General features: G+C 54.3%; 1 protein-coding gene across 1 annotated transcript; it reads left to right on the plus strand.

The window, feature by feature from the left end:
• The first annotated feature begins 3,397 nt into the window (after positions 1-3,397).
• PHB1 (prohibitin 1) lies at positions 3,398-9,382 on the plus strand. The gene is made up of 7 exons (XM_086477832.1): positions 3,398-3,414; positions 3,959-4,084; positions 4,503-4,664; positions 5,066-5,208; positions 5,848-5,964; positions 7,103-7,198; positions 8,185-9,382. Exons 2-7 carry the CDS (start codon positions 3,997-3,999, stop codon positions 8,395-8,397), a joined length of 819 nt encoding a protein of 272 aa, XP_086333958.1. The 5' UTR covers positions 3,398-3,414; positions 3,959-3,996; the 3' UTR covers positions 8,398-9,382.
• The last annotated feature ends 13,582 nt before the right edge of the window (positions 9,383-22,964 follow it).

Raw genomic sequence — 22,964 nt, forward strand, 5'->3', positions numbered from 1 at the left:
GTTGTCTGAATGAAAGACAGGCTCAATTTTAAAGCAGATTAATTAAACTGCATTACGAGCCTGTGTGGACAGAGTTCAGAATGAAAACAGCCGTAATTCGATTTCTCTGACTTGCAAATCGTGGCAGGGAAGTCAGCTGAAATCACATTAAGGCCGTTTCCACTCTGAACCGTGTCCTCGCGGGGGTTTAATGTAGTTTAACTAATTTAATTTAAATGCTTATTGAGACTAACTGGGTTACATGCCGGGCGCGGGGCTGGAGCCGCCAGGGCTCAGGCTGGGACCCCCGCACGGGTGGGAACGGGGCAGCAGCATCAGCCCTGTCCCTCCGTTTGTGAACCAAACCCAGGATTTGGGTTGGAAAAACCTCATTTCTGCCAAAAGCCGCTCTTTGCTCAGGTGGCTCTGCCACGGCATCCCCGCGGATCGACGCCTGCCTTCACAGCCCTGAGTCCTGGGGGTCACCGGCCGCCGAGCGCTCGGATTCTCCACAGTTTGCAAACTTCATGCCATAAATTTTTCAGGGGCAGCGCTGGCCAGGGACGCTCGGTTGCGGAGGGCTGGAGAAAAGGAGGCTTTTTGTTCCCGTGCCGTGGTGGCCGGAGCTTGGCCAGGCTGCCCAGCCCCGGCCGCACCACCCGAGGACAATGAGTTGCTTCTTGAAGCCGCCGTTTCTTTGCCCCGTGGAGGAATGTCCCCCCAAAACGCGGTGGATGGCAGCAGCCTCGCTGAAGACTCAAGCGAGGGGCACAGCTCGCAGCCCTGGGGACGGCGGCCGCTGCCTTCACTGCCCGACAGCAGGGTCTCAGCCCCGCGCTGGTTTGGGGTGCGCCTCCACAGCCACCTTCCCCTCCTTCCCTGGGGCACAGGAGGCTCCTGGCTGCTTTGGGGCTGCTCAGCCCCTTGCCTCCACCCCAAAGCTCACAAGTCACCAGCCACCGAGGGTTTGTGCCGCAGCCCCCAGCCCACGAAGCCGGGGATGGTTTTGGCAGGCAACAAGGAGACACATGGGGTCCCCACAAGCCACCAAGCAGCGTGTCAGCCCATACGGCCGGCGTCAGCTCTGGCTGAATCACCCATCAGATATTCCCTGCACAAAGGGCCCATTTTCCTCCGTTTTCACTATGCGGGTGTCACCGGCTCCAACCCGGCGGCTCCTGGGGGTCCCACCCTAAAAGCCAGGCCCTGGACCAAAAATCCCCATCATCACGAGCCTTTTTCCCTTTTCTTTTTTTTTTGCCTGAATGGGAAACACTCATTTTACACGGCGAGGAACAGGGAAAGGGGCTGCACGAACCTGGCAGCGAGCGTGCCCGTGCTGGCTGCTCTGAAATGCAAAGCACAGGGCGATGCCGGGCAGGAGGGTGCAAAGCTCCAGCCCTCAGCTCCGTAAATCAAGAGTTTAATGATTGAATTGTGCCCTGCGTGAATCTCACATCAAACGGGAATAAATCTCTCCGTGTTTATAGCCGTGGCTTTGTCACCAATTAGGATGGTGTTATCGGATTAGATGCAAGTAGATAGAAGCCTCCCAGGGCAAAGTCATCCTTGGAGGGAAGCCCAGCGGCTGGTGGTGGATGCACCGGGATGGTGTTGGGCTGCGGGGGCTGAATCTACTGGCTGGGCTGGAGGCAGAGGTGGATGTTCCCGGAGTTTATCCCTGGAGGGAGGCACGTGGCCAAGAGCGGGTGAAGGAGCCCCCAAAATTCAGCTTTACACTTGCCGCTTGCTGTGGTTGGGGGTTGCCAGGATCTGGCCCCCACATCAGCTTGCAGTGACTGGGGTTTTGGGGAATAATGATCACAAGGAAGGCCAGGTCCTGCTCAGGGCAGCTTTTAGGGCTTGGCAGTGGTTCCCTGGGGTACCCCCATTTCAGCTGGGCTTCAGGGGTGTCCCTGGCAGGTCCGGCTGCCACCAAACACCTTCACATCTTCCTGGTCCCCTCTGGCGTCCGCTTTCCAGCGCTGCCGAGGCACAAAAGAGCTTTTGTGGCCTCAGAAGGAGCATTGCCAGACAGAGGATGGGACTTCCACAGCACATCTGTCCACACAGCTGTGCTGGGGGACCCAGGGGACCGCAGGATGCCACAGGGGACCCAGGAGGGGATGACCTTCCCAGGCAGGAGCTGCTCCAGCATGGCCTGCACACATAGGGTTGGAGATGGATGTGGTGAGAGCTGGGGATTGGGGACATCAGCTGGGACCTGCCCTTACGTTTACGGCCCCCGTCCATCAACCCCACTGAAAGGGCAGCGCAGGCAGCTGGGAGTCTGCAGCACAGGAGCCTCCATCACTGGGTTGCTGAGCAGCTCCGTGCCTCAGTTTCCCCATGCAGAGCAGAGGGAAGGGGACCCTCTGAGCTCACGGAGGGGACACGATGCTCCCCGCTTGCTCCTAGGATCTGCTGGGCCATAAAGGAGGGGGTTCAGCACCATTTTCACCCTGAGATGCTGTCAGGGAATATGTCCTGGGGGGTAATAAAAGTTCCCTGTGCCCAGCTGTGTTTTCCACCAGAGGGAAAACGCATCGGGGAGGGTGAAACGGTGGCGACAGGACGCGGCTGCCTCGGAAGAGGGGCGGCTTCTCTGGGGTCTCCCTGGGCAGAGGGTTTATGGGTTTTTTCCTCCCCGCTTATTTTTTCTGGTTTAATCAGGGTTCCTAGAGCCGATGGGAGAGTGCTGCTTCCCTCTAGTGGCATCGGCCCTCCTGCTCCCGGGGTTGCTGGGCCAAAGCGGAGGCTCACGGCGAGGGAATATAAGGGGCCTTTGTCCGCAGCGGGACGGGGGGCTGCCCGGGGGGCTGTCTGGTTTCTCACGCCAAAGGGGACAAAACGCATCGCGGGTGTCTGCCTGGGCCGGGGGCAGTGTCACAGGCGGGCGGGGGATGTGACCGGACGTCTGCGGGTCCCTTCTTGGCACTGCCACCGCTTCTCCCACATCCATGGATCCGCCACCGTCCCCACGCCCCCGCCCCCCACCCCGGACCCGCTGCCCCTCGGCCCAGGTCGGACTGGGAGAGGCCAGTTCCGGGCCCGTTTTCTCCCGTGACAAGCGAAGACCGGGCACACGCTGGCCCACCCTCCCCGGGCGTTCAGGCAGCACCTCCGGGCCCTTCAGGGCTCCGTACCGGCCCCGGCCGGGGGGGCCCCCGCTGCAGCCCCCCACGTGGCTTCCCGCCGCCGGGACTACAGCTCCCAAGAGGCCCTGCGGGAAACCGCAGCCAGTGAAAAACGGCCTTGCTCAGCGAGCGGGCCGCCGCGGGGCTCGCCGGGAGTTGTGAGCCGCCCGGCTCAGGGCAGGGCTGCGTAGAACTACAAGTCCCAGAATGCAGCGGGGAATCGCGGGCCAATCAAGAGCGGACGTCTTGGCGCGGCGCGCAGGCGCGTAGGGGCGGGTGGCTGTGGATTCATGTGGAGGTCAGGGGCGCTGCGGGAGGGGAGTGGGGCGGGAGGGCGCGGTAGGTGCCGGGGCCGGGGCCGGGGCCGGGGCCTTGGCCTTGGCCTTGATTCACTGGGCTCTTGTCCTGGGGGCGAGAGGCCTAGGAGGGAGCGGGGGGAGGGAGGCCTGGAGCGGGGATCCGGGTTGCGGGAGGCGGCTGGGCCGGGTTCGGGGTCCGGAAGGCCTGCAGCGAGGAGCCGGGGTAGTACAGAGGGGCTGGGGGGAGCCGTGATCTGGGGACGGGTCCGGGGAGGTGGCCTGCGGTGCTGCCCATGCAGGCGGGGTGCTGCGGGGCTTCACGCTCGGAGGAGACCTTGAGGTGTGCGGGGGGAGGGTGGGAGGAGGCCCGCGGGGCTGAGGTGGCCGGGGGGGGGGGGGGGAGAGAAAGAGTTGCTGGGGGGCATGCGGGCACTGCAGCTTGGGGTTTTTGGAGGGGGGTTAATCCTCGGCTTCGTAGGCATCTGCACACAGGACCCATCGGCCTTTTTAATACGGTTTTAACAAGCTGGTGGTTTTTTGCAGGAGGGGCTTTGTAGAGGGGCTGGAACCGGACGTGTGAAATGGCTGCGAAGGTGTTTGAAAGCCTTGGGAAGCTTGGCCTGGGGTTGGCTGTCGCAGGTGGAGTTGTCAATTCTGCTCTTTACAATGGTGAGTGGGAGAAGCTGAGCGCTTCCACTTCGCTTTGTAGCGCTTTTTTTTTTTTTTTTTGGTCAGTATCTTGGTCGCTCTGTGCTTTTATGGTGAACGGCCTCGGGCGAAAATAGACGTGAAGGATTGCTGGGCTGGTTTAGACCTTGTGCGTTGCACGAGTAAGAGGCTTGCCAGGTCCTTTCTCTAGAAAGCTGTCAATTAGCTGCTGCTCTTGTGAGCAGACGGTGGGCCAGGAGTCACAGCTGCATCTTTGCCTTGTTGCTCCCAACCATCTTAATTGGTTTCACTGATCTCCTGTAGCAAAAAGCCTCACCTATCCCTGATAGACTGTTTCCATGGAGAAGGCTTTGGTGGTGTGCAGGTACCGCGGATGGCGGTAGTGAAACCTCACTTGATGTGCTCTTTCCTCCTCTAGTTGATGCAGGCCACAGAGCTGTCATCTTTGACCGATTCCGCGGGGTCCAGGACACAGTGGTAGGAGAAGGTACCCACTTCCTCATCCCCTGGGTACAGAAACCCATCATTTTCGACTGCCGCTCTCGCCCCCGTAACATTCCTGTCATCACTGGCAGCAAAGGTGAGTGTTTGAACCCAGCAACTGTAAGAGAACCAGATGCTCTGATGAGTTTTGGCCTTCTGGGTGCGGGCACCCCATGTGTCTGGAGTCGGGTTTGGCACAGAGTTGGGAATGCTTTGATCTTTTTAGTTCAGTCCTGGAAGTCATCCCTTTAAACAGAATGTCTCTGTCTTTACAGTGAGGCAGGTAATTCCCTGCATCACAAACAAACTGAAGCTTAAATCTTATCTGTGAGGAGAATTTGGATCCTGAGGTGAAAGGGGTAGTGACAGTAACTCTTCTCGGCTGGCAAAAAGAAGTCTGGATGTTTATTATTTCTCGTTTAGTTGCCCTGGAGAGGACAGCTTCAGGGTGTCTCCCGTCCCTCTGCTTTGCTGCTAAACTCCTGACTCTTCCTGCAGATCTACAGAACGTGAACATCACGTTGCGTATCCTGTTCAGACCCGTGACCGCCCAGTTACCGCGGATTTTCACCAGTATTGGAGAGGACTATGATGAGCGTGTCCTGCCCTCAATCACAACCGAAATCCTCAAGTCTGTTGTGGTAAGGACAGCGTGAGAGCCACTGGGCTCTTCCCGTCATCTTTCTTTGCTCTTTTTACCCGTGAGAGACCTGCTGGGGTGTGGAATATGTCGTGCTCCAGAATAAGGCTTCTCTTTCCATCCCTCATGTTCTCATGGGCCATCCAGAAACGCTAATTGTAGCTACGCTCATTGTTTCTCCATCATTCTGACTGCTTGACCCGACTCAGTTCATGTTGGATGATCTCTGGATGGAAAGAGGTTTCTCCATTACCTGCTCGCAGCCGTTGGCTCGCTCTGCTCTTGAGGCTGGGAGTCTCGGGCAGGAGACTGGGATTTTCACTTCTCATGGAATCTTCGATTTCAGCCTACTGAAGACCTCTGGTTTGGGAAGCATCCCAGGGGACTGCAAAATAATTACTAACCAACTCTAGTCCAGCTTGTGAGCTTTATGTTAAGCCCCCAACCTCCCCTCCAGCTTACACTTTCATTCCCAGTCATTCAGTCTTTCTCTTGCTTCAGATGCCCGGGCAGCTCGGTGTTTGCTGGCTTGGGGAGAACTGGATTAACTCAGGGGCTCCTGGGTGCAGAGACAGGCAGGGCATGGAGAATCAATCACTTCTTGGAGCTTTCTGCTCACTGGTGTCCATCCTGACTTCAGGCTCGCTTTGATGCTGGAGAATTGATCACTCAGAGAGAGCTGGTGTCCAGGCAAGTGAGCGAAGACCTCACGGAGAGAGCGGCAACCTTCGGGCTCATTCTGGATGATGTGTCCTTGGTAAGAGTTTTCCGTTTTCAGTTTTTTCTCTTTGGAGTGGGCCCAAATAAGAGCAGTGGAGAAGAGACTCGGTGGATGGTCAGAGAAGGGTGGGCTGGAAGTTTGGACGTGGGGACTGTGTTTGTGCGGTTGCACGGTACGTAGCGGTTACCTCTGGGTTTGCCGCTGGCCCGTGACCTTGAGGAAGCCCTTGAAGGCTCTGCTGCGCTGGCTCATCAACAGACTTCACTGTTGCAGGGCTTTGATAGTTCAAATGAAAAGCAAATGCTTCGGTGGGTGATGGATCAGGCAGCTGTTCCACAAGCACCCCGAGACCCAGGGAGAAAGCAGTAGGCATGAGGAGGCAGTGCAAATGGACGCTTTTCATAGCAGCTTTTTTTCTGTGAAGTATCAGTTAATTCTTCTGGCTGCGGAGTCCTCTAAGGCTGTTCAGGGAGGGAGCTCTTCCCTCGTCCCTCTCTGTAAGCTTTGTACATTCAACCTGTTGTAATCTGGCTTGTATGTGTGCCTCCCCCTCTCTTCTGGGACTTCCCTCAACAGCCTGCTTAGAGGAAAGGGAAACAAGCTCTTCCATTTGGCTTTGAGCATCTGGGAAGCCTTTGCAGGAAGGTGACTTTTGTTTCTGCAAAACGTGGTTTGACTCTTCTGTTTCTGGTGCTTTCTGCTGAACACGCTATGGAAGGAAAAGCACCTTTCCGGTGTCCCATCCCAGGAGCCTGCAGCTCTCCCAGAAGCCCGGGCTGAGCACACCAGTGCATAATGGAGCACGAAAGGTGTAGGATGGCTTGGCAGCCAGCGGGCTTTTCTGCCCCTGGGGGGAGCGCTGAGCGAGCGGGCTCCTTCTGCTGGGTGCTCCAGCAAGCGGTGGTGGCAGGAGAGTATCGTGTGCCTCTGAAAGCACTGGTGTTCCTGGTCTGTGGGACTGGAGCTGTGCTTGTGGTGTCTCCCTTGAGGCTTCAAAACTGGATGCGGAGGCCCACTTCTCCCAGTTTCTGTTCTTTTAGGGATACTGGCTTTCCATCTCCATTCCAGTTTCACTGAGCAGGCAGGCTGCCCCCGCCCCAGGAGCTGCGTGGGTCGCAGCAGGGCTGCTGTGAACTGTCAGCGTGGTGGACTTTGCTTGATTTCTGCTCTGCAGACCCACCTGACCTTTGGCAAGGAGTTCACGGAGGCGGTGGAAATGAAGCAAGTGGCCCAGCAAGAAGCAGAGCGAGCCAGATTCATTGTGGAAAAGGTACCTTGTCCTCCTGAGAAACTTGGCGATGGTCCCTGGGATCTCCTTCCCACTCTAGCTTGCAGTGAACATCTCGCTCACCTGTCCAGGAGACCGGGCAGGTTGAGTGACAAAGTCAGGGTCATAATGCTGATAAGTTCTCAGCTCTGGCACGTGATTGTTGGCTAGAAAAACCCTAAGGTTGGTTTTGTTGGGTTTTGAGGTCTTTTTTTTTTTTTCCTTTTACTACCCTGTCATGGTCTTGCTGGAGAGCTGAGCAGAAATGTCTCCCTGGAGGAGGAAGGAGGAAACAGCACTCAGGAGGGGAATGTCAGTTAGAAATGGGGTTCAGGGTTGAGAATTGCAACCCAGGTGATCCAACCATTTGTGAATTTTGAGGGGGTGGCCGGAGCTTTCCACGGGGTTTGATATCACGGGCACGAGGGCCTGTGGAGTGTTTCTGACTGCATGCAAGGCCACATGTTCTCAGATCAACCCAGGATCTCGGTGAGGATCCACAGAAACAATTCCGTGTACAAGTACCCCGGTGGAGCTGAGAACACACATGCCTGTTGAGTGCAGGAACCTGCAGCTACACCCAAAGTTAATCCAGTGGATGCAGTAAGATGCATGTCATCTGCCAGGATGATTAAACAGTAGAAGTGTTTATCTGACCTGGTTTTAACTCCACTGAAGTTCTCGAATCTTTCATAGACAATTTTCCACCAGGAGTCCCGTAGGTGGGTTAATGTTTCATGAGGTTAAGACTGATAAGGCAATTTCAAGCTAATTTTTCAACCTTTTTTGCCACGGTAGGCAGAAAAACAGTCTAACAGAATACAGCTTTAAAATAAAATCACCTTCTATCTCAGCTCTTCTACTGGGGAAAAGAACAGTAAGGTGGTGAAGTGGGAATTTGTATTTTAAACATGACAATATCCGTCTTCCTTCTCTTTTGCTTCTGTTTTCCCTGTTGCTTATTCCCCTTCTCATCCGTTTACGTTCAGGCCGAGCAGCAGAAGAAAGCAGCCGTCATCTCTGCTGAGGGAGACTCGAAAGCAGCCGAGCTGATTGCCAACTCGCTGGCCACTGCAGGAGATGGCTTGATTGAGCTGCGCAAGCTGGAGGCCGCCGAAGACATCGCGTACCAGCTCTCACGGTCCCGCAACATCACCTACCTGCCCTCTGGACAGTCAGTGCTCCTCCAGCTGCCGCAGTGAAGCTGGCTCTGCAGCCATAGCTAGCCGTGTCACCTCTACCTTACCAGATCAGCCCTTTCCAAAAGAATCTGTGCGATTTCCTCACTGGTAGAAACAGGGGAAATTAAAATTCAACTCATTTTGAATTCTTAATCAAATAAAACTGAGAGCTCTTGACAACGAACCTGCATTCCTCCCATGTACGGTCAGAGCGGTGGCTCCGCTGACCATTGAGCTAGGTTTGAGAATTGCCCCTTTCCAGGCAGTTTGAGCAACAGGAGCAGAGTTTTCATCTGCTCTCTCCTGGGACAAAGAGGTAGCCCAGCTGACTCCCTGACCACCAGAGTGCTGTATCAATCGGGTTTCACAGCGATGCTTCAGTGCCTTTAGGCTGGTTGAGCCAGGGTCGTTACAGACTTGCAGGTCCTGGACGATGGAACAGGGATGCTCAGGGCTCTCTGTTCAGTCAAGCCAGTCTTTTTTTTTTTTCAGGTGTCAAGCTGAGAGTAAGAAAGAGGACACCTCAGCTGTTAGGGCAGTGGCTCTGCTGTGCCTGTGTGAACTGTAGCACTGATAGCTGGAGGCACAGGTCGAGTGGATTGTGGCTGGGGGTGAGAACAGCGATTCAGTTGATGCTGTAGATGGATTTCAGGCATGGAGGAGAAGGTAATTCCTCTGCAGGAAATCCTTCTGTACATGCTGGCAGTGGGACATCTCCACTTCTCCCCCTGCCGCCACACGCTGATGTGTTTGCTGGCTCTTGCCCTGTTGGGCAGCGTTGGCTTTTTCACCAAGGTCAGTAAAAGTGGCAGTTGGCCTATTGCAAACAGCACCCGGGACAAAGAGGGGATGACTCGGTGCTCCGTGGCTCAGGCAGTCGGAGGTGGGTAGAATTCTCTGTTACATCAACGCTTTTTTTTATTTAGGGAACCTGAATTGTGAGGAGGATGTGATGGGTTTGAGATTGTATAACCAGCCTTCAATAAATGTCACGGGCCCAAGTGCAGTAGTGTGGGTTGTTGTTTGTTTTTTTTCTGATACCTCAGAAGAATGAAGGTTGGGTCCGTGGAGCAAGACCCCTCATGCTTGTGCCAGATTATTTAAATAAAAGTCACTGAGCACAGGCAAATAGGTCTTGCTCCTGAGAACTTCAAGCTTGAAATGTGACTCTTAGGCTGGATTCCTGCAACCAGGTAAGGCTGAGAGACTCTTCAGGTTATTCTGAGGGCTTTTAACCGTTTTCCACGCACAGTTCAAGCTGTTGTTTACTACCTGTACATACATTTTCCAGGGTGCTCTTTTGATGCAAGACCGTGCTGTTGGAAAGAAAACGGGGGTGTATTGTACCAGATACAGCCTACAGTGAACTTCCAACTTGTCAGCAGGCTTGGTACTAGCCTGGCACACCATTACCCCCATCCTGCAAATAGGGTGCTCGTACGAGGTCTGTTATCCCTGAGCGATGGCGTCTTAGGTGGGTGTCATCGCTGCTCCGAGGATGTTGAGCCCTCGGGAAAGCTGCTGTGAATGATGGACTCATTTCATCATCGTGCAGCCACCTTGGGTTGTTGCCTTCGCCTCTGGCGGAATGGAAAGACTTGCCGGCTTTTTCTGCTGGGCAGGGTACGCTTTTGCCATGATGAGGTGCCTGAGCTTGCAAAGTATTTTAAGCAGCTGAGCAGTCAGGTCCATAACTCCCAAATAACTTCCAGACCTTTTCCCCCTCTGGTGCTCTTGTTCTTTATTCTTCTGGTTTACCGCTCCAGACACTTGTAAGGAAGCTTCCACTTTTCTCCTGAGGCTCCTTTTAAAGCCCCTGTAGCGTTTCCTGCGTTTCTCTCCGTTAGTTTCGTGCACCAGGTGCTGGGCTCAGAACAGTGTGTCTGAAATCCCTTTGCAGCTTCTGTGGCTCTGCATTACCTCTCCCTCCAGTTCTGTATTTTCAGTGGAGTGTGGAGCGTTTCCTGCTGCTTTTGCTGTTAGCCTCTCTGGAGGAGGTGTCTGAGGCTCCAACAGTGGCCCCTGGGTCTGATTAATCACGATTTCCTTTGCTTTTGGGTGTAATTCTTTTTACAAATGTTCCCTGGCTGTTAACTGCTCCTTTACCCTCGCTCTGCCTCACTTAATGCCAAAAGCTGCTGTGAACTCATCAGACTTCAAAGCTGCTCTTGAACCTGTAGCTGTCTCGGGGTGTGTGTGTGCTGGCTGAACCCCTTGTTGATATTGTGTTTATAGCTGCTCTTCAGCCTCGTAGACCGTGCGGACCGTCGAGCTCTCTGGCTCCAGATGGGAACGGTGACCCTAAAATCAGGACGTTGTTTTGTGTGGGCTGCACAGGGCTGCTGGGGGTGAGGAAACAGCTTTCTGCTTGCTGGCTGGATGCTGCCCTGAGCACCGCCCGGCATCCTCTGCCAAACTTCTCAGGTGCTGGCAGGCTCCTTGATGTAAAAACAAAACAAAAAAGTGGAGACTCTGTTGTCAAGGACTGGCCTGCCTGGCATTCCCGACCAAGGCTGCGCTGAAGAGTGTCAAAGGCAGAACTCTGCTTCCCAGGGGACTGGTCCTTCCCTGGCAGCGCTCGGGAGGTGTTAGCAGGGTGTGAGCACTCGCTCTCAGCGCTCTGCTTGTCAGGGCAACGGAGAGCTTTGGGCTTGGGTAACATGAAGGCAGGCCGCCCTCGCTGCTCCAACAAACAAGTCCCCACCCTCTCTGTTTGGCATTTCTAACATTGTTGCTCTTAATAATCCAGTAACAAAAACTTTCTGGTGAAAGTGGAGCACAACGTGGGGTGGAGAAACGAGAGAGAAAGAGAGAGAGGGTCACGGGTTGTGGCTTTGTACTGTGGGCACAGAGAGGAGTTCTGTTGTGCAGGTCCTGGTCCGCCCTCCCTGAGACCCTGCGTAACCCACTCCATCCTGGGGGCCTGTGACTGTCACCTGCTGCTCCGCTGGCCCAAGGGGGGCCGGTTCCCAGCCGCGGGGCAGAGCCGCTGCAAGCGCTGCCTGCTCTTTGCAACTCCTGCACCTAGGAAGGTGCTGGAGGTGCTCCAGAAATGGCCCATCTCCCCCTTTCACCTCATCCGAGAGGGGGGCTGTCTCAGGACCGTGCCTAGAGGAGCAACCGCTGTCAGTGACACAGTTCTCCGTGACCACCATGTGCCACATCTTTTGGGTAAGACCCTTCAGGCCAAGGTAAGCTGTGACAGGCAGTTACACCAGTTGTGTGGGCTTTTTGCTGCTTACTAGGGCTTGCAGCCACGCTAAAACTTTTGCCTTGGGAAGGGGAATGCTTTCTGCGGTCAGTTTTTCTTATTTTTGTCACCTATTTGCACAAAACACTTTGAATGTAGTGTGTTTGACAACTTTTAATTCCCCCATCAAATTAGTTTGATTTTCTGTGGAGGAAAGACAGCACGATTGCATAAAGCCAGTGCTTCCGCAGCAAGGTTGGATGTGTTACTGGGCTGGCGAAAGCACGCGCTTCCTTAAGCAACCCAGCTAAAATAGCCCAAAAATTTACTTGGAGAAAGGCTCTGCCCCAGACCCCTGCTTGGGTGTTCGCTAGTCCCAATTAAACACCCTTGTGTCAGGCTCTCCCTCCCCAGAGCTGACTCACATCAGCATCACACCAGGTACTCCTGGATCTTTCCATTTTCCAACAAATTGTCACATTTAGCACCAAAGTCTTGGGGCTGGGAGGGTTTTGGAGGTGAGGGATGGAGGCTGCAGCTTTGCTGCTAACCGTGACAGAGCGCGTTGCGAAGAGGTCACCTTTTTGAGAAGGCAAGATGCAAACAGCAGCCAGGCTGCGCTCCCACCAGATGGCAGCAGCAATTCTGCTCTCTGCAGGGGAAGGGCAGCGGGGACCAAAAAGCGTCCCTCAGCCTCCCCGTGGGGACAGGTGAACAAGGAGGTCACCCTGCCCTGGGCAGAGGACTCAAGGGGTGGACGTGGACAAGGGCAACCACAATAGTACAGTCTACAGGCGAGGAAGAAAAAGGACAAGCTGAAGGGGAGTACAAGCTGGGCAGGCAGGGATTCATACTGGAGAGCCCAGTGTTGGTAAAAGCTTGGCAGGGATTCATACTGGAGAGCCCAGTGTCAGTAAAAGCTTGGCAGGGATTCATACTGGAAAGCCCAGTGTCAGTAAAAGCTTGGCAGGGATTCAAGCTGAAGCCCTGTAGTTTTGTGGTCTCGGAGCAATTAGAGTAATGGCAACATGGCCTCATCACTTGTATTTCTCTGAATACAGCCCCAAAACTAAACTACAGGGACCAAGTTTTGGGCAAAGGTCTGCTAGAAATGGGCAATGTAAGACCTGCTGGGGTGAGGAAAGGGCCCTGTATGAGGGGGACTGCAGCCATCTCCCACTTGAGACCAAAGAGCAGCAGTTGGTTGCCACCCTCACACATCAGAGCCCTACAAGCCAGGGTGAAATCTCCCTGCCCACTGCTCTGCCTTGGCTACAAACCTCCGGAGAGGTTTGTGTTTGGTTGTTTGGTTTGGTTTGTTGTTGGTTTGTTGTTTTTTGTTTTTTTTTTTTTCCTGGGAGACACTGCCTCACTTCTCCTTCCTTTCATGCTGGTGGAAGAGCTCAGCTCTGCACCACCCGCAGCGGCTGGGCCAGCCCGCTAGCAACATTCAGACCAGCCAAACAAGCTTTTGTTCATCATAAACAAACAGGAAACTGCCTGATTTCCTCTGTGTGTTCACCCTCTCTCTCCCCACTTACTAGACAACCAGCCTACCTGACCTGTGGAGAGGAGACCAAAAGCAACCCCAGGGACAGGCGCTCTGGAGCAGCTGCAATTCGCAGCATGGCTGTTGCCTCGATGTGGGCATCTGCTCCCTGACAGTCGCTGGTGCACCGGAGCTGAAGCCTCTCCAGGTAAGGGAGCTCCCCGAGTTTGTGATCATTTGTACCCTGCAGCAAGCTGGCAGCCTGTCTGAAATGGTTAGAGCAAGGGATAGGGAGGAGTTTCCTTATTGCTTCCGTTGTGCTGTTTATATCCAAGTGGATCTAGCAGAAAATGCCTGTCCTGAAACACAGAGGGTGGGGTAGGGTGGGGGGAGAAAGCACTTGTGCAAGCAGGGAGCAAATACCGTCCTAAGCCAGGCTGGAGCTCAGCTCGGCTGGGAGATGGGGAGCAATTCTTAGGGCCAAATTTGGTTTAATTTTTCCTTGCCTGGCACTAGGCAGCACTGGGGGCTGAGACGTTCCTCATATGCCTGTTTTTCATCAGCAGAACTGAGCTGACTTCAGTCCAGCAAGTCCTGACTTACACTAGTGTAATTCTCAGAGGTCGGTCTGGTTTACTTAGGGATGGCTCGACTTTTTGTGCTTTGGTTTTCTACTTGGTGAAGCAGGAGAGGACTGTCACAGGTAGAGAGGTATCAAGGTGAGCAATGGGGACATAAAATGTACTCTGGCTAGTGGGTGCAGAGCAAACTTCCAGGGAAGAGAAGCATCTGATGCCTTAAAAAAAAAAATACGGTGGGTACTTCTTTTAACCACATGCCCACCCATAGCTACGCTGGGTTCACTTTCCCCACTCACAGAAAGCAATAAAAGCCCCAAATCTATGGGGAAAGGCCCTGGTGCAGCAGGCATCCAGTTCTTGCCGAACACATCCCCAGAAAGGAGAGGAACTGGAGAGGCTGGGAAGCTCCCATGGGAGGCTGAGCTCAACTGCTGCCATAAAAAGAGCATTTGAGATTTCCCCACACTGGCTCTGCACATGATGCTCATCTGGACCAAGTCAGAGACCTGCAGGGGGTTATCTTTGATCTCTGACAAACCAAAGCTGTGCACGAGCGTGGGAAATTGTCCCCCAAACTGAGCTGCAAGATGACAGGGCAGAAGGTGGGAGTCAGTGGAAGATGCCAGTTGCGAGACACGTTTGCGTCCCCCGTGCTGGCAGGGGAAGGAAGGGCAGCAGGAGGCTAGGAAAGAGCGTGTGCAGGATGCCTCTGAAGCAGTAGGTTAAAAATATTCAAGAGGCAAGAACAGGAAGGAAGCAGGGGTTAAGCCTGAACAAGGTGAGTCTATCCCAGAGACGTTAACTTAACCGTGACTTTCATGGGTTAAGTCTTGCAGTGCCCCTTCTGCAAAGCTAGTGAATACAGCTGTTTCTCTGTCAAAGCATCCTCCTCCCAAGTGCAGCTTTCCACGGGTGCTTTTCAAACCCAGAGGGAAGCTTCTACACAAAAACAGCTAGATTAAGTGTGAACAGAAAGGACTCTAGTTAAACCAGTTTGTTCCTCACCAGCCAAGGGACATGGACCCTACTTGTAGTGCTTCGGTAGGGGCTGATGCTGACCTGAGCAGGAACAGAAACGTCTCTAACAACCTGCTATGGTGACGTTTCCATTTAACAATAGCCCCAGCACAAACTTTAGAACTTCCCTTTTGTAGGCAGTCTGCTGGGGAGACCACCTGAGTTTACAGCATAACCCCAAAGCTGATCAGACAACGAAGACCAAAAGCCCAATTCTGTGAGTTTCCCTCACTCCCATCCTGCTCTTGTCCCACTGCCATATCTCAGAACCTGTATTTTACTTTATTTTAAAAAAAAAAAGGAAAAAGGCACAAAACCAAGGCTACCCAAAGAGAATTTTATTTTTTTTGTGGCATGATTTTTATGCAGAGACTGATGGCTCTAACACAGTCATGTTATCCTGCCCCCAGTGTCCCAAAGAAAGTTAATAACCCACACACGGATCTGTCAGGCTTTTCTGTATTATCCAAGGCTGTTACTGCTGCCCTGCCCAGGCCGAGTTCAAACCCTTAATGCACAAGGCCCTGTAAAACCATGCTGAAACCAGCTGGCCATGCTGGGGACCTGAAGAGCTGCCCCTCAACACCCAGGTGCTTGCACCCCAGCATTAAAATCCTTGTCAGGGAGGGCTGAGGGTGTCTTCTCAGAAGAGCAGAGTTAAAGCTACTGGTACCCCCAGCGGGTCCCTCAGCCTGCAGTTCTGCTTCTCAGGTGTTTGTTGCATGTCAACTCTGCTTGCACCCTGCTGCTCTGAAGGTCTAGTCTTGGGCACAAGGAGATGCTGGTGAGTGTCAGCTCTGCTGTACTCTTTGGAGACAGTTAGTCTTTAATTGTGGCTTTACACAAACTAGTAAAGCAGAAGGGAGAATGGGAACAGGAATTTCCTCTGCCTGAACTTCTACTTTGCATATTCTCAAAGCCCAGCACCTCTGCACTCGGTGGTGGTGGTTCCCTCAGACAGCACAGAGCTTCCTGTGACAAGACCTAGCAGGAAAACCCCTTTGTTTTCCTTTTGCTTCCTTTCCCATTGCTCGAGAGGATCCTGAATCCCGCAGGACATAGCAGGACACCTAAAAGATAAAGCGTTAATCTGGGAGTCAACTGGTTAGGTTGCAGATGCCGTCTGCAAGGTGTCAGCACCCTGTCCATGCCTCTGTTTCTCTTCTCACCCTTGGCTTGTTTTCCTACTGGGGCAAGGCCTCTTCTTTGCAGGGTCCTTGAGCAGCACCTCACTCCAAGGGCCCTTTTCCCTTTGGGAAGGAGAAAGAATCCCAAGTGCAAGTGCATTCTCACAAGTGTCAAAAGTCATGCCCAGCTCGGGCTGTTCCCGAAACAGAACTGTTATGATGTGGAGGCCTCAGCAAAACAAAACACCAAGCACGTGGAGAAGGGCTAGCGCTGTGCCACTTGCCCCTGCGCAGTGCCAGCCCTGTCACCAGCACCAACAAGCCACCAAGAGTCACCTCTCAACCACGGGAGGAGGCAGGTAGGACAGCAGGAAGGCAGAGCATCTCCCTGTTGGCTGTGGGAAGAAAAGAGGGCTAGAAGGGCTGGTTCAATGGCTGAGGAGTTTCCCAAGAAATCAGAGCAGGAGTCTGGCTGAAGCAGAAAGCCATCACTGCCTGGGTGAAGCCAAGAACTCTTGTGAAGTGGGCCCCAGCTCACAGCAGCACAGCTCACGTGGGACTGCAGGCCCGACTGGGCAGCCATCTCCCTTACTAGAAGATTCCAGCCCTGGTCTGCTGCCTGAAAACCATATCAAATAACCAGAGCAGACAGCTTGGGGATTGCCCAGGAACATCCAGCTTTGCAAACCCAAGAAACCTGCCCACACCACAGGAAAATTAGTGGCTGATAAAAGTAGGAGCTCACCTCCGTTTGATTTTCTCTTCCCACACTGTTCTGCAGCTGGTACTAGTGGTTATCCACACCACAGAGCCTGCTGCATCTCAACAATACCCTTACTCATTAAGTTTGCTCTCTCAGCAAGTCTAGAACATCTAGTCCTCTAGGAAAAAAAAAAAAAACCCAAACAAAAAAACCCCAACAAACAACAGGTGGGTAACACTGTGTTCTGCTATGCCTGCAGCCCCTGGCCCAGCAAATTCTCACACTCTTACTGGACTTTTCATCCTGAAAAGTCCTAAGCTGCTTAGCAGAAAAAAAAAAAGTCTAGTTTCCAGGGAGAGACAAGGTATTGCTGCTACTCCTGGAGTGAGCTACAAACAGCTGCTTGCTGAAACACCGCAGCAGTTTAGGGAGGAAATAAAGATCTGTATCACCAGTCCCTGGCACCGCATGCAGTGAGGAGGCCAGGTGAGGGCATTTCCCACACTGGTTGTACTCTAGATAGAGAAGGGAGGGGGCACGGGAGCCACAGCATCTTACTGAGCAGGGAAAAAAGATGCAGAAAGTCACCTCTAGAAGTTATACACCAGTGTGAAGGGAGGAAAGCAGAGGTGACAGCAAGGAAATCAGAGGGCTGATAAGGATCTGTGGCTGTGAGGCAGGTGTGTGCTAGGCAGCAGATCATGTGCAAGCAGAGATGTGGGGCTGTTGCTGTATTTTGTTTGTTTCCCTTTACCTGGCTGACAAGTCTTTTCATGTCAAAGGCTAGATCAAAGAGAGGGATGTAAATAGCTGAAACAGGCTTCCTTGTGGGAACAGGGCTGAGCGCCACAGCCAGCCTCTCGGCTGGATCCCTCCCTGGGAGCAGCATGAGGAGCTGTCACCCTCCATTAGCCAAACACCCGGGGAAGAAAGCGTGTGCCTGCTGGGTGCCCTGGGCATTCAGGAGCCAAACCATGCAGTGAGGCGAGGAAGAGTCGCTCTCCTCTGCGGCTGTCTCTTCCCTAGACCATCACCGATGCTGATGGGACACAAGCAGGGCCATGAGGACAAGTGCTTTGGCTTCATCATGTCAGAAGCGCTTCAGAGTTCAAGGATATTTGCACTTGGTCTCTGATTTTATTACTTTTTTTTAAAACTCTCCCTCTGCAGAGTCATGGTATCCACTGAGAAAGAGGGACTTAACATTTCTTTTAAATCTCTGCATAGCTTTTATTTGGGAGGAGTGAAATTACCCTCAATGACATCATCTGAAGGTGAGGATGCAGCACAGGGAAGACCCCCCCCAGTAGCTATTTCAACACAAGGGGACCTCATGTTGCAGGCTCAAGGTGCAGAAGGCAGGCTGGAAAACTAGAGACAGCATCAGAGAAGAGCGAACAGCAAAACAGCCTGGGAGACCAAATGCTCTCCTCACATGCTGGAGAGAGAGATCATCAAGGGCCATGGATGGACACCAGCAGTGGCTTTGGCCTTTGTGGGTGTTGGAACAGTTCACTCCTTATCTGTGCTCCTTTGGACAAGAGAGCCCGCTGCTTTCCAATGTCCCACCTTTGGAAGAGGGGCTCTGTTGTTGCTGCCTTGTTCGTTCACCTCCCAAGAAAAAGGTCCCCAGCATTTTTGTTCCTGCCCTTTTCAAAGCAGGAAATTCTACTACATGGCATCCTTCACACGCACACGGTTAACCAACAGCAGCACCACATCCCCTGACATCCTCTCTCTCTTTTTCTCAAGAAGCTGCATTGCACAAGGGTGGGGGGCCGAGATGGCGCAGCACCCATGGTCTCAAAGCCCAGGATCTCCCCGTGACTACCCTCTCCCTCTTCCTGGGCTGTACACAGGTCCCAGCAGAGATGAGAACAGCCTGGGGCCTGCTCTGAACTGGGCCAGTTAGTAACAACTCCCGTGGGGCAGGTCAAAGTAAAGTGCACCATGCTGGGCTCCTTTCCCATGCCCCCACAGCAGGGGTTGCTGAGGTGAGGAAGAACACTGGCAACATTGTTCTGATCCCACCATGGGGCTTCCCCAGCCTAGCCTGCCCCTTTGATCATCAACTTTTGACTCCAACAGCCCCAATCCCTGCTCTGCACCGGCAGCTCCAATCTGGGTTTTTACGTTCAACAATCAAGAGCAGGTCAAATACACTGGCACGTAGCGTTACATTTCAGGGGAGTGAGGGTATATAGATTTGTTGCAGAACCTCAAATCAAGTGTCCTACACTGTTGGGGGGGGGGGGTGTATTTGCAGCAAACAAAGCAGATGAGGAAATAAACCATAGGCAGGGAAGGGATTGCAGGCTAAATGATTTTAAAAAGGGGACTACAGCAGGAACACAAGTCCAAGAGTGGGCACGAGTGAGCCACAGCCACACGGCACAAGAGATTCCTGAAGTCCCTGGGAAGCAGCTGACGTTGCCAAAGGGGCTGGTGCCCTTCCCCCTTTTCCTCTTCCTGCTACTCTCGCTAATTCTTTTACCGCCGCCAAACCTAAACCACAGCAGTGCTCTTCCCTCCTACACAGTGCTCAGCAGTGGTTTTCAGGGCTATGGAGGCTTCGCAGCTTCCTGGGAGAGATGGTACCCCTGCAACATGCTGTGCCAGGCTGGAAAACAGCAGCCCCGACCCTCCCCACAACCTTTTATAAGCCCCATACCTGCCACCAACAGGGAGCTCCATCAGAAAAAAATACTTCTTGTCAAGTCTCCCTTACATATCAGGCCTGGGCCCTGAAGGTGGGTGTAATCAAAAAACCACAGGCCAGAATTAAGTAGTTATTAGTATTTTAAGGGGAGAGGAAGGTTTGAACAAGTGGGAGCTAGGGTTTGGCAGAAGCGACCGACTCCTCTGGCTACTGCAAATTTCATGAGGCCTATTTTTAAGGTCTTACCTGGCTCCTGAGGGCCAGCTCTGTCACCCCACACGGCCCTTCCAAGGCCCCTCTCATCCCGAGGCCGCAGCCGCTCCCTCACAGGCAGCTGCTGCGTGAAGCATTATCCTCATTTATTCGTGAGGACCGGAGCCCCGAGGCCCAGCGTCGACCCGGCTCCCATTACGGCCATTATTCTTCCCCCCCCCCCCCCCCCCCCCCTCCGGCGGCAGAGGTTGCGACCAGGGGCCTTCACCGGAGCAACGGAGATGCCCGCGGAGCGAGGCGAGGCGTGGGCCGGGGTTAGCCGCAGCACGGCGGAACGTTGGCCACAGCTCGCCCGGCTCAGCTGACGGCAATTAGGGCGGCCTCTCTAATTACCTCCGCGGAGTAACGGTCGGCCCCGCTGAGGGGAGCCGGCGCCCTCCCCCCCCCTCCCGCCTTCCCGCCGCGCACCGGGCTCCGCGCGCGCCGCCTCACCTGAGCCCCGCGGGGCGCCGGGCCCCGCGCATGCGCAGCCCCCCCCCCCCCCCCCGCCCGCGCGCACCTCACCTGCGCTCCCCGCTCCCCTCCGGCCCCGCCGCAGCCTGAGGTGAACAGCGAAGGGCGGGGGCGGAGGGGAGCGGGGGGAGCAAGGCACCCGCCCGACGGCGCATGCGCCCGTGGGCGCTGCGCGCCGGCCCCGCTCCCCTCAGCCTATGGGTGTCCCGTGTCGTCGTCCCCGCCACCCCGCCTCGCGCGCGCTCCCGCACACGCGCATTTCCCCCCCCCCCCCCCCCCGCCGCCGCCGCTCGGCGCGCGCCCGCACCGGCACGCACGCGCGCGCGTGCGCGCGGCGGAGTCGCGAGACTGGCTGCGGCGGCCACGTAGCGCTGCGGCGGCGGCGGCTGAGGGGAGCGGGAGCCGCGTCCGCCGGCGGCGGCGGGGCCTGGGCCGGAGCCCGAGCCCGAGCCCGCGGCTACTCGAGCGCCGCGGCGGCGGCTGAGGGGGCCGAGCGGAGGGAGAGAGGGAGGGCCCCGGCCGCCCTGCCCTCCGCCCTCTCCGCCTCTCCTCCTCCACCCGCCCTCCGCCGCCTCGCCTGTGCCCCCCTCCCCTCGCCGCCCGGCATGGAAGGCGGCGGGGGCGGCCCTGAGGGGATCGGCCTGGGTGAGTGTGGGCCGCCCGCTCGGCTGGGGATCCCCTTCCCCCTTCTCCTCGGGCCTGGCGGCAGCCGCCGAGCAACGCTAGGCCCAGCCCGGGGGTGGGTGACGGAGCGAGCGGGGTAGAGCCGCCTCCCGGCCTGGAAGGGAGCGGGGAGGGGGGGGTGTGTGGATGTGGGGGGAGGCCAGCGCCGGCCCGGCCCGCAGCCCCCCGGGGGAGCAGGGTGCGGGCAGGGCACCCCCTCGGGCGGAAGGGGTGCAGCCAGGGGAGCCCCCCGCGGGAGGAGGGGAGCGGGCGGGGAAGGAATGCTGCCGGGGGGCTGGGGGATGTGCCCTGGCTGCTGCACCCCGCTGGGAGGGGGCTGTGCCACCTGCCTGGGGGGAGGGGAGGGAAGGTGAGTTGCACGAAGGAAGTTGGGGGGGGGGGGGGGGGGGGGGGGGGGAGGAATTCTTGCTGCATTTGGCCGTGCTGGACTGCCTTTCCACACTTCGCTTCGCTCTCTGCCTTTGCTTTCCAGCCCCCTCCCGCGGAGAGGTGGCAGGGAGGTGCGGGGGCCACTGGCAGCCCTCTCCTTCCTCCTTGTCACTTGCGAATTGTGCAGCCACGACGGTGCACGGTCCGCGATTGTTGGGAGGGAACGCGGTTCCTAAATGCACTCGCTTCTGGGGCTGAAGTTGTCATTGGGGAGGTGAGGAAACGAAATGTTACCTTTTACAGTTGCGGGTTCTGGGTCGAGGTGTGTGAAGGGAAAAATTAGATGTAAAATTAGATGTTTTCTCTCTTCCTCAGCCTTTTGCTCAGGTATCTTCCTTTTCTCTTTGCTCTCAGGACAGATGTTGCGGTATGTGCGCCCTAGGGTTTTGGTTTTTGTTTTGGTTTTTAACTGCCGTCTGTGCAACTTTTGGTCCCGTGGATGTCTTGGTACAGGTATTGTTAGAATGAAAAGATAACGCTTGGAGATAGTGTATCTCTTTGGTCTTAATAGCATTATGTAGGTATCTTTAATCACAAATGAGTTTTGGCATCTTGTGCAATAGAAGTGATTTAAGTCAAAGCGAGGGAAGTCCTGTAGCCGTAAAGGATGCGAGGGATGTGCATTTTTATCTTTTCAGGGGATGACCTGAGCTGTATTGTTCTGGGAACGGCAACGGGCACATGCTTTGTTGACAGTGGTGTATGCGCGGTGAATCAAGAGAATGACGGTGGGGTTATGTGTGTGCGCGCTGAATAAAGGAGCTGGTACGGGTGAGCAGTGGTTTGGGAAGGGTGGTCTGGAGCACCTTGACCTGCCACCGTGCGGATTGACTGCGGCTGGGTTGCTGGCGTGGGGAAGTTGGGCTCTCTGTCTCCGGAGGCGTCTGGTGTTATTAACAAAATGCATTTTCTAGGTGCAGGACTGTGGGCGCTGGTGATGGTAAAAGGGCCGCGGAGTTGCAAAACGTCATTTTAAAAGCATCTAGTGTTTTATGGTAACAGATAATTTGCATCCTTTACATGGATCTTGTGTTCTCATCGGTGCCTGTTTGAAACCCCTTTATCTGTCTTTCTACCTGCGTGCAAGATGCATTTTTTCCCCTGCTTTACAGGGATTAATCAAGCACTTGCAATGTGGTGGTTGTGCTGAATGAAGAGCCCCATCACAGTCCCAGGCAGCCAACACTGAAATTTAGATGTTGATAATAAAGTTGAGCTACAGAATAAACTCACAATGTAAATGTTGAGGGATGGAAATTTTGAAAGCTTTTTCAGAGAGTATGTGTTTGGAAGAGAAGTGCAAAATCATGAAGGCTTTTTATTTTTCTGGCTAAGCAATTGTGTTTAATAGGATGTTGGAGGCTTAGGATTTTATTTGTAAATTTATTTAGTATTTGGTGACTAGTATTTATGTAGCTACTTCAGATTTAGTTGCAGTGATTGAGATTTGTGAAGATTGGTAAATGTTTTGTGGCTTAGTATTTGTAAAAAAAGCCTTTCAAATATTTCCATGATCAAAAGAGACTTTGGCATTATAGGCTATTGTGAATTTGTTTTGAAGGACTTAATTGTTTGTACTATTATTTCTTCTCATCTAGTACTGATACAGGAAGCCTTTAACTGATGTTTTTTGGAGAGTAAATTCTTCAGCAGTTCTGTACGAATGGTTGGGTATAGATAGAGGCTAAATTACAGCAGCAGTTTGTCAGGTTCTGTTGCAAGTGCAAGATATTGGGATGTTCTGGGTTTATTCTCTTTGCCAGAATCACAGAATGTGGAAATTTCAGACTGAGAGGTGCAATTTCATCTAAAGATCGAAGGCACGAGAAATTGCTGATAGGTCAAGCGCACTTTTTCTGGTGCCGTGCTGCCTCCAGCATGAGATGTCCGTGGAAGAACAACTTGGGAAGAGTCCTCCGAGTTCGTATAACTGCATTAAATAGATATTTTCAGTAAACAAGATCCCATCTTCCAGTCTCGCTA

The sequence above is a fragment of the Leptosomus discolor genome, chromosome 25 (genome assembly GCF_034619465.1).
Source record: "Leptosomus discolor isolate bLepDis1 chromosome 25, bLepDis1.hap2, whole genome shotgun sequence".
In the NCBI taxonomy this organism is placed as follows: domain Eukaryota; kingdom Metazoa; phylum Chordata; class Aves; order Leptosomiformes; family Leptosomidae; genus Leptosomus; species Leptosomus discolor.